The sequence below is a fragment of the Colobus angolensis genome, unplaced genomic scaffold (genome assembly GCF_000951035.1).
Source record: "Colobus angolensis palliatus isolate OR3802 unplaced genomic scaffold, Cang.pa_1.0 Scaffold44, whole genome shotgun sequence".
Lineage (NCBI taxonomy): Eukaryota > Metazoa > Chordata > Mammalia > Primates > Cercopithecidae > Colobus > Colobus angolensis.
Window position 1 is genome coordinate 134,572 of NW_012117821.1, and position 11,231 is coordinate 145,802.

Genomic DNA, 11,231 nt, shown 5'->3' on the forward strand with positions numbered 1-11,231 from the left:
GAAGCAGACAAGAAAACAGAGCCAGTTAATCAAAGTGTCGGATTCAAAGCCCAAAATCAAAATAAGTAAAATGAGGGATTTCTTTGCTTGGCTTGACCCCCTCCTGGCCCCCCACCCCCGAGCCTCACCTCCTCACTCCAGCCCCATGAGGGGCAGTGGACGGGGGTGGCGTCTGAGCTAATGAACATGGAGGGGTGAGGAAGGGCTGCATCGGGGCGGCTTTGGGTTGATAATTTCTGATTTTACTCTTTTAAAAATCACAGTGAATGCCAATCAGAAAAGAGCTGGTTCACCCTGCCAGAAGAGCCGGCAGGCAGGGTCAGGTGGCAGATGAGGCAGTGGTGGAGAACCACAGCAGAGACATCAGCTTTCCTTACGGTCAGATTTGCTTCCAAGTGAGGCTAGAGGCTAAAAAGGTGGAGAATATCTGAAACAAACCAGAAAACTAAAGAGGGAGCCCTGAAGCTGTAGAGCCAAAACTTGACCTTGGGGCAAGTCCTGCTTCAAGCCCAGAGACGCCCGAGGCCAGCCCAGGGCAGGGCTGCTGCTGGGGGTCAGGGCTGGGTGGGAAATGGGAGACTGCAGGAGAGGGGAGGAGCTGGCGGGACATGGCCTGGGGCCACCTTGCACCGGCTCTGACAGCAAAGGGGCAGGCTTTAGGATCTGGGAACCTAAAGGCTCCGACGACAGAATCTTCCCAAGTAGAGAGGCCACTAGGCCTGGGACACCTCCCAAGTAGAGAGGCCCTCCAACCCCGGGACACCTGCCTGTGGGCTTGGGGTCCTAGAGGCACAGCCAGATTCAGGTGGCCCAGGAGAGAAAGGGGACAGCCTCTTCCTGGCAGATGGATCTGCCCTGGGGCCTTGCCCTCCGCCCATGGTTCCAGACCAGGGACTCTTTGGCTGAGCTGAGCGCACCACTCCAGAGGCAAAGCAGGACGGCTGGTCTTTGGCCCCCACCCTGCCTCTGCCCTTTCCTCCCCCAGGGACTGGAGAGCCACTGGGTTACTGGGCTCTTTCGACCCAGAGGACGGCTGCTCCTGGGAGGCCTGTGCCCACGCCCCCTTCCTCTGGGGCCCTCGGCCTTTGGCCTGACCATCAGCTCACTCTTGAGAGCTCAGAGGAAAAACCGGGCAAGTCGGCTGCTTCCTTGATGCAGGAGGGACCTAGCCCCCATCACCCACCCAGCGAGCTGGTCCCAGCCATCATGGCCCAGCCAGAAAGCTTTCTGAGCACTCTCAAAAGGCTGCCTGTCCCCAGCCAGCTAGAAGGGTCAGGGGAGATTAGACAGGGAACCAAAGCGTCCAGGAGGCTGGAGTGCGGGGCAGGACAGGAGGAAAGAAAGGTGAGGCGTCGTCATTCCCAAACCAGGCAGGGAGTGTGTGCTGTGTTTGCATTTCGGGCAGGGAAGTATGTTGGATGGAGGCTCTGAAGTTGCAAACCTTGTAGGCCAACCTACGAGGGCAGTTCTTCCCTAAGCCAACGGGTGGCGCAATACAACGCAACAAACTGTACATATCCTTATAATGAATCCGGCAACTGGAAAGGAAATGTCACAGGTTATGGCAACAAAGGCAGGATGGAGCCCGACCCGCCCGCCCGCCCAGCCTGTGATGGGAAGACCAGCCTCGCGCAGGCGTGGCGGCGGAGGTGAGGGGTGCACTGGACAGGTGGCACCTCGCTGGGGGACTGGGGCCTGGAGCTCCCCGGGAGGTGTGGTAAATAACCCCAGCGAAATTTCCAGAGCCCGATGTGTGCAGGAGCCGCTCCACACAGAACACTGCGCTGCCCTCCCTCTCGGTCAACTCTTCCTGTCACTGCCTGAGTGACGATGCTCCCTGGGCCTCCCAGGTCAGCCAAACCCTCTGCTGCACCACAACACAGTGGGTCTGCTTCTCTATCACGGCAGCCTCAGAGGCCCACACCCGTCTGCCTCCTGACTGACCCCGTCTCCCTGAACACTGTGCCCTCCCCTAGAAGCCCTGGTCCAGCTAAGGACCTCCTATCATTGTCGGGCTGGCGTCCTTGGGTCACCACCAATGCTCCTCTCTCCTACAGTGTAGCCCCCTCGGTCCAATCAGCTCCAAATCACGTTGAATTTCCTTCTGTAAAAGGGGGTAGAAACAGGAAGCCCCACCTGGGCCTCACCAAAGGTGTTTGCTAAGGTTGTTGCAGCCAAGGGACCACCACGGGGGGCTGGACACATGTGACACCTCCCACCCTCCCCAACTGTCCCTGCCCATCAAGCCCAGGTGAAAGGTGTGGGCCTGACACCATCACTTCTCGATTCAAGGACTGTACCCACTGTCTATAAAACAAAATCAAAGCGACTTGCTTAACCAATTTCCATGCCCTTCTCAACCAGTCTCAGCCTTCCCTGCAGCCCCTCTGCAATGCGCTCTCCTCTCCAGCCAGACAGAAGCCACCGGGCCTCCCTCTCCCCTCTGCCCCACCTCCCACCCCCAGCTCAATCCTTCCTATTAAGTTCAGCTCAAATGCCGCCTTCTCTCATTCTTCAGGCCGGACGTGGCCTCTCCTTCCTCAGAAATGCTCTGGCCTTGAGCTACAGTCACCACATGGTCTCACTGCCCAGCCCGCCTGAGTGTTCTGACAGCATGTGCCCGTTTCCCCTTGAGCCCCTGCCCCAGCACATGGCAGATGCCCAGGAGATGTTATTGGACAGATGGGTGGACACAGAAATGAGCAGCCAGATTGCTGCAAGAAGTGTGACTGCAATTCTCCTCTCAAGTCGCCAGGCTTCACACCACAGGGTTGAAGCAACAACAAAAGGAAGGCTGGGAAAAGCAACACCAGGGTGAATAGCTCCGTGATTTCAGAATCCACCCACAGCAGGCACATGCACACCACAGGCACACACACACACAGGCACATGCGCACCACAGGCATGTGCATACCACAGGCACACACATGCACACATGGGTACATGCACAACACAGGCACACACACACACAGGCACATGCCCACCACAGGCACGTGTACACCACAGACACGAGCACACCACAGGCACACAGGCACGTGTACACCAGACACGTGCATACCACAGGCACGTGCACACCCACACCACAGACACGTGCACACCACAGGCACATGCACACCCACAGGCACGTGTACACCACAGACACGTGCACACCACAGGCACACACAAGCATGTGTACATCCACAGGCACACACACATGCACACCACAGGTGCACACGCACATGCCATGCATACACACATCCATATACAACCACACATGCATGCACACACAAACATGCAGTTCACTTGCACACATATACACACATGTGCACATATATACAATTACATGTGCACACAAACATGAACATGCACACACATGTGCGTGCCTATGTGCGTGTACATGTGCACAAAACATACATGTAGACATCTGTGTGCATGCATGCACAACGCACGTGTACACATGCACATATGCACATGCACAGAGTGCACATGTGGTCACATTGTGTAAACACACACAACACAGCCATGTATATGCACACACGTCCTGTTTGTGCACATGCACAGTCACACGTGCCCACACAACTTAGGAAATTTCATAAATTTTGTTGTTGTTTCAAAGTTTCTCCCAAAGAACGAGGAGCCATAGAGTGGTCCCCTGGGAACTGACTACATCACTGCATTTGTCATGGAGGCTAACCAAAAAGGCTCCAGGTGCCCAGTGTTCTGCTCAGGAGGCAGGATCCAGACCCAATCTGCTCAGCTGCCTCTGCTGGCCCCTCAGCTCGTCCTGGCCATCTTGGGCTGCGTGGGGTGAGCCCAGGCTGCTCGTGGGGGCAGAATCATGTGTTGCCAGCAGGTCACATCTGTGCTACTTCAAGGCCCGCAGGTTTTGCGTATTATTTTGTGTGTACTATCTCTGGGGTGAGGCCTGTATTCTGTTGCTTACTCTTCAATAAGCTCTTCTCATATCCCCGACTGCCTGTGTCTTCCAAGGATCCCTGTCGGAGACTCTGGCTTTGGTACGGTACCACTGTGCATGGTAACCAAGCTGCTATCTGGCCCAAGTCCACTTCCCGTTCTTCCTGCCTGTGCTCCTGCCGGCGGCTGACTGCGGAAGGCCCGGGAGTAGCTCATAAAGATTGCGGAACGTTGTCTTCCTCTCACGGGCCTTTGCTGATCTGCCTTTGCTCTTTAGTGCTAACTACATGCTATAAAGTGTCTCTGTTTTCTGCAACACAGTCTCCTCTGGAAAAAATACACCCAGAAAAAGCAGCGACTCTCTAGACCACACAGTCAGGGTGACCTGCCTAGAACTCACCTAAATCCTGCCTCAGCTGGAGTCTCTCCTGCCCTTTGCCTAACAAGGTCTAGGTCTTCAGTGTGGTCAGTCTCCCCCAAGTCCACTGGGCTTACCCAACCACAGGTGCTGTGGGAATGTGCCTGGGCCTGTCCCTCCCAGCATAACTAAGTATCATAGGGCAAACATGTTGCTGCATCAGACACGACAGGGTTCTCGCAAGCCACAGAAATTGTCATATACACCATGAAACACAGACAATCTCTACGTCTGTTCTGCACTGTGTAAAAACTTGTGTATTTCCCACTTAAATGAAAAGCACCCACAGAGATGCTGTGGGCCTGGAAGAGCCTGGACAGGAGAGGCCCTGTCCCAGAGCCCCCGATACTGCCAGTGGCTCCGGACCTTGTCTAGACTGGGAAGGGCTCCGTGCAGCACCTTCTGGACCCTCACCAGGAGGGTGAGGGTGCTCCGGGGAGGCTGAGTGGATAGGAGGGTGGGGAAGTCTAGTCAGGCTCCCAGGCTTTTTGTGTCTGTGGAGGGCTCCCTCTGCTGAACTGCAGTTTAAGCAAAACCGGGCAGAACCCAGGAGCTCTGTGGACAGACAGTAGGATCTCACCATGAGGGGTCTGACCACATCCTGCCGGCCCTCCCCCAGCAAGGGCGCTGGGGGTAGAGGAGCGCAAGGGGGCCTGGGCAGGCTGGGGAGCTCAGAGAGAAAAGGCAGACCTCGGAGCCACTCACGGTTCCCTCATCCCCCTGGGGCACAGGGAGTGGTGGATATCTACGCACTCACTGACAGCTGCTCATCCACGGCCACTTCCTGGGCACGCACTGTGAGTGAGGTGCCAGCAGGCCTCGTGGCCTTGCAGGGAGCAGCCCACAGTAGACACTGCTTGAGTGAGTGAGTGAGTGAGCAAGTAAATGAGGAACAAGAGATGGGAGGAATGGACACACGGAAAGATGGAGAAGCCATGCTGCCTGACCTGTCTTCCCTCCCGAGTAAGCTCTCAGCCCTGCTGAGATGCCATGCTGTTCGGGACTCCCGTGGATCCTGATCTCAAACAGCTTCACCTTCTGACCCAAACCATGCCCTTCACGTGACTCTTGTTCTGTCTGGAAAGGCGCCGCCTCTCGCCTTTGAAACAAGCAAACCTTTCCCACCATGACAGACGATAGACAAGGGTCTTAAACACACTACAGCCTTCCTGGTAGTTCATCTGATGTCAGAAAAGTTCACCAAGCACCCACTATGTGCGGCCTGGGCTGGGGACACAGAGGTGCACGTTGGCCCCTGTCCCCAAGGGAAAGAGCAGAGGGAGACCCCTAAGCCTCTTAGGGAGAATGTCCTAAAACCCCACACTGAGTTTCACAAGGACGCTATGGCTGTGCTGCCTCCACACACTCCCACAAGCCCCCCACGGCCCTCACATGACAGGCCTTGGAAGAAGACAGTAAACTTCAGCAGAAGACCCGAGTCTCACAAATCCCATGAAAACCTTCCACGACTCCGGGTACCTCCCAAGGAACTGAACTCAAGGTCTCAAAAGACCCTTATCACTTTATGCAGTCCGGGCCACTGCGCAAAGGCACACGAGATGGCAAAGGGAGGCGCTGCTCAGAGGAGACACCACTGCTGCTCTACACAGAACAGGACAGATCCCTGGGCCCCAAACCAAAACCTGAGGGGGTGCTCACTTGAAACATGTCCGAAGCCACCAGGCCCATCCCAAGATCTATGGGTATGGACCACCCCCAACGACCACAGAGCACCAGGGCTCACTTACCACGCAGCCGGGTCATATTCAGCCCAGACCCGGATGAACTCGTCCAAGTGGTGAGGACCTAGGATGGAAGAGTCCCGCGTAAGGTACTCAAAATTGTCCATGATCACAGCCACAAAGAGGTTCAACATCTGCAGGACAGGAAGGAGAACAGGTAACATAGACAGACCTCAGTCTGCCCTCCCCGCCGCCCCCCACCACTGTCCAGTGTGTGTGAAGCTCTCAGGATACCAGGCATCACTCTGATTAGACCAGCGCATGCCCGACCTGCTCTCCCCGTGGGACTTCCCAGGGTTCCGGAATCCACATGCTAGTGTCTTGCCTATTTCAGGCCCCGGAGTTTCTTGTCCATGACCCGCCTTCCTCTCTGTGATCACATTTCCTTTCCCTCTCAGACTGGCCTTCCACGGGATCAGTGACTTGCAGTTAACAGTTTGGACTCTATAGGCCAACAGTTTGGGTTCTTATTTTAAAATTAAATTTAAAGTCACATAACATTTTAAAATGTACAGTTCAGGGGCATTTAGTGTATTCACAATATTGTGCAACCATCTCTCTCTTTTCAAAACTGTTTTCATCATTCCCGAAGAGTACCTCATACACATGAGGTACTCACCACCCTGATCCCCACCCCCAGTCCCCTGGCAACCACCAATCTCCTTCCTGTTTCTATAGCTTTGTCTATTGTGGGTATTTCACATAAAGGAATCACACAGTATGATTTTATGTCTGGCTTCTTTCACTTAGTTTTATGTTTTCAAGGCTCATCCATATTGTAGTATATGTTAGTACTTCACTTCTTTTTATGGCAGAATAATGTTCCAGTGGTGATACACCACATTCATTCATTCACTGACAGGCATTTGGGTTGTTTCTGCCTTTTGACTGTTCTGATTAATGCAGCCATAAACGTTCATGTACAAGTTTCTGTGCAGATATATCTTTTCATTTCTCTTGGGTATATACCTAGGAGTGAAATTACTGGGTCATATGGTAATTCCGTGCTTCATTTTTTTTTATGAACTGCCAAACTTCTTCCATAGCAGCTGGTGCATTTTACATTCCTACCGGTAATGTACAACAGTTCCTCCTTCTCCACATCCTTGTAGACACTTGTTATTTTCAATTTTTAGAAAAATTATTGTTATAGCTGTCATGGTGGATGTAAAGAGGTATCTCATATGGTTTTGTTTTGCATTTCCTTAATGACCAAAGATGTTGAATATCTTTTCATGTGATTGTCTGCCATTTGTATATCTTCTTTAGAGAAACGTCTATTCTTATCCCTTGCCATTTAAAAAATTGGGTTGTTTGTTTTTTTGTTGCTGAGGTGTAGGAGTTCTTTATATATGCTGAATATTAACTCCTTATTAAATATGTGATTTGCAAATATTTTCTACCATATTGTTCTGTACATTGTATTTCCACATATTTAATAATGTCCTTTGATGTACAAAACTTTTAAATTTTGTTGTAGTCCAATTTATCTATTTTTTCTTTGGTTGCTCATGATTTTGGTGTCCAATCTAAGAATCCATCACCAATTCTGACGTCTTGAGGATTTACCCTTTATGTATTCTTCTAATAGTTTCATAATTTTTGCTATTCTATGAGGTCTTTTATTGACTGAGAAAATTTTGTATATTGAGTGAGGTAGTGGTCCAACCTCATTCTTTTGCATGTGGATATCCAATTTTCTCCATATTATTTGTTGAAAAGATTATTCTCTCCCTCACTGAATTATCATGGAAAGAAAAGACAAGTCTTCCCCCCACTGGCACAACTGTCAAAAGTCAATTGACCACAGATATTTGAGTTTATTTCTGGACTTTCAATTCTACTTAATTGGCCTATGTATCTATCTTTATGCCAGTACCACATTGTTTTGATTACTGTAGCTTTCTAGTACGTTTTGAAATTAGGAAATGTGTTGTTGGAATTAGTTTGCTAGTATTTTGTTGATGATCTTTGGATCAATATTCATAAGAGATATTAGTCTGCAGTTTTCTTTTCTTGTGGCATATTTGACCATGATATAAGGGTAATGCTGGCCTCACAAAATGTGTTAGGAAGTGTTTCCTCCTCTTGTGTTTTTGGGAGAAGTTTGAGTGCTCATTTTCTTCTTTTTTTTTTTTTTAACTGTAGTAAAGATACATAACAAAAAATTTTCCATTTTAACAATTTTTAAGTGTAGAGGTCAGTGGCATTAAGTATATTCACATTGTTGTGCAACCATGCATACCATCCATCTCCAAAACTTTCTTCGTAATCCCAAACTGAAACTCTGTATCCATGAAACAGTAATTCCTCATCCATCCTCCCCTGGAAACCACCATTCTACTTACTGTCTCGATGAATTTGACTACTATAGGTACCTCATATAAATGGAATCATACAGTATCTGTCCTTTTGTGACTAGCTCATTTCACCTAATATAATGTCTTCAAGGTTTATTCACATTGTAGAATGTGTCAGAACTCCTTTTCCTTTTTAAGACTGAATAATTATAGTCCATTCAATGTTCATACCACATTTTGTTTACCCATTCATCTGTTGATGGAAACTGGGGTTCCTTTCTCCTCTTGGCTATTGTGAATAACACCGCTATGAGCATGTTTTGACATGTATCTGTTGAAGTCCCTGATTTGATTTCTTTTGGGTCTATACCAAGAGTCACTTCTATTAATCTTTTGAGGAACTGCCATACTATTTTCCACACCACCATTTTACAGTTCTACCCACCAGTGCATAAGGGTTGAAATTTCTCCACATCTTTGCTAATATTAATTAATTAATTAATTAATTAATTAATTCTTTTTTTTTTTTTTTGAGATGGAGTCTTGCTCTGTCTCCCAGGCTGGAGTGCAGTGGTAGGATCTTGGGTCACTGCAGCCTCCACCTCCCAGGTTCAGGCAATTCTCTGCCTCAGCCTCCTGAGTAGCTGGGATTACAAGTACACGAGACCACACCTGGCTAATTTTTGTATTTTTAATAGAGACACGGTTTCACCATGTTGGCCAGGCTGGTCTCAAACTCCTGGCCTCAGGTGATCTGCCCATCTCAGCCTCCCAAAGTGCTGGGATTACAGGTGTGGTTTTATTTTATTTTTTGAGACAGAGTCTCACTCTGTCACCTAGGCTGAAGTGCAGTGGCATGATCTCAGCTCACTGCAACCTCTGCCTCCTGGGTTCAAGAGATTCTTGCGCTTCAGCCTCCCAAGTAGCTGGGATTAAAGGCGTGTGCCACCACACCTGGCTAATTTTTGTATTTTTAGCAGAGCCGGAATTTCACCATGTTGGCCAGGCTGGTCTCAAACTCGTGGCCTCAAGTGATCTGCCTACCTTGGACTCCCAAAGTGCTGGGATTACAGGCCTGAGCTACTGCACCTGTCCTATTTTCTTTTCTTTCTTCTTCTTCTTTTTTTCTGAGACAGAGTCTCATTCTAAAGCCCAGGCATGATCTCAGCTCACTGCAACTTCCATCTCCCGGATTCAAGCAATTCTCATGCCTCAGCCTCCTGAGTAGCTGGGATTAGACATGCACCACCAGGCCCAGTTAATTTTTGTATTTTTAGTAGAGACAGGGTTCTGCCATGTTGGCCAGGCTGATCTTGAACTCATGACCTTAAGTGATCTGTCTACCTCGGCCTCCCAAAGTGTTGAGATTACAGGCGTGAGCTACCGCACCCGGCCTATTTTCTTTTCTATCTTTTTTTCTTTAGTAATAGCAATTCTACTGGGTGTGAAGTGGTATTTCACTGTGGTTTTGATTTGCATTTTCCTAATTATTAGTGATGTTGAATATTTTTTCATGTGCTTATTGGTCACTGTATTTGGAGAAATGGATATTAATCACTTGTCAGATGAATAGTTTGCAAATATTTTCTCTGATTCTGCAAGCTGTCTTGTCACTCTGTTGATTATTTCATTGGCTGTGCAGGAGCTATTTACTTATTTTTACTTATTCAGTTCCTTTTTTTTTAAATTCAATCCCTTTGCCCATTTCTTTCTCAAAAAAATTTTTTTTTGCTTTCATTGTTATTTTTAATTGGCATGCAATAATTGTACATATTTATGGGGTACAGTGTGATATTCTGACACATGTATACAAATGTGTAATGATCAAATCACAGCAATTAGCATGTCTGTCACCTCAAACACTTATTTCTGTGTTGGGAGCATTCAAAATTTGCTCTCCTATTTGAAAATATTCGAAATATTTGAAAACATTCAACAAACTGTTGTTAATTATAGTCACCCTATAGTGATACAGAAGACTAAAACTTACTTCACCTGTCTAGCTGTACTTTTCTATCTGTTCACCAACCTTTGGCTATCCCCCATCCTCCTAACCTTCCCTGCCTCTAGTAACCACTATTCTACTCTCCACTTCTATGAGAGCAATTTTTTTTAGCTTCCACATGTGAGAACACGCAATATTTATCTTTCTGTGCCTGACTTATTTACCTTAACCTAATGACCTCCAAGCTCATCCATGTTGCCACAAATGGCAGAATTTCATTCTTTTTATGGCTAAATAGTATTCAATTGTGTATAAAGAAAATATTTTAAAAATCCATTCATGTGTGGATCGACACTTAAGCTGATTCTGTATCTTGGCTACTGTGAATAGTATGGCAATAAACATGGGAGCCCAGATATCTCTTTGACATAATTGATTTACTTCCGCTTGGATATATACCCAGTAGTGGAATTGCCAGATCATACACAGTAGTTCTATTTTTAGTTTTTTGAGGAGCCTTCCTACAAACAGTGTATGAGCGTTCCCCTTTCTCTGCATCCTCACAAGCATTTGTTATTTTCTGTGTGTGTTTTTGGTAACAGCCATTCTAACTAGGGTGAGATGGTATCTCACTGTGGTTTTGATTTGCATTTCCCTGATGATTAGAGATGTTGAGCACTTTTTCATATACCAGCTGGCCAGACATTCGTACGTCTTCTTTTGAAAGATGTCTATTCAGTTCATTTACCCATTTATTAATCTGATTTTTTTTTTTTTTTTTTTTTTTTTTTTTTTTTGAGACCAGGCCTTGCTCTGTCACCCAGGCAAGAGTGCAGTTTAATTGCTTGTCAGATAAATAGTTTGCAAATATTTTCTCCGATTCTGCAAGCTGTCTTGTCACTCTGCTGATTATTTCACTGGCTGTTCAGAAG

At 48.0% G+C, this 11,231-nt stretch overlaps 1 protein-coding gene across 1 annotated transcript in view; it reads right to left on the minus strand.

Annotated features, from left to right (window-relative positions):
* Positions 1 to 11,231, minus strand: part of CACNA1B (calcium channel, voltage-dependent, N type, alpha 1B subunit) — a 274,453-nt gene that overhangs the window by 32,558 nt on the left and 230,664 nt on the right. The window contains exon 37 of the mRNA XM_011957386.1: positions 6,061 to 6,188. Coding sequence (XP_011812776.1) covers positions 6,061 to 6,188 — 128 coding nt within the window. The remainder of the gene's footprint in view (positions 1 to 6,060; positions 6,189 to 11,231) is intronic.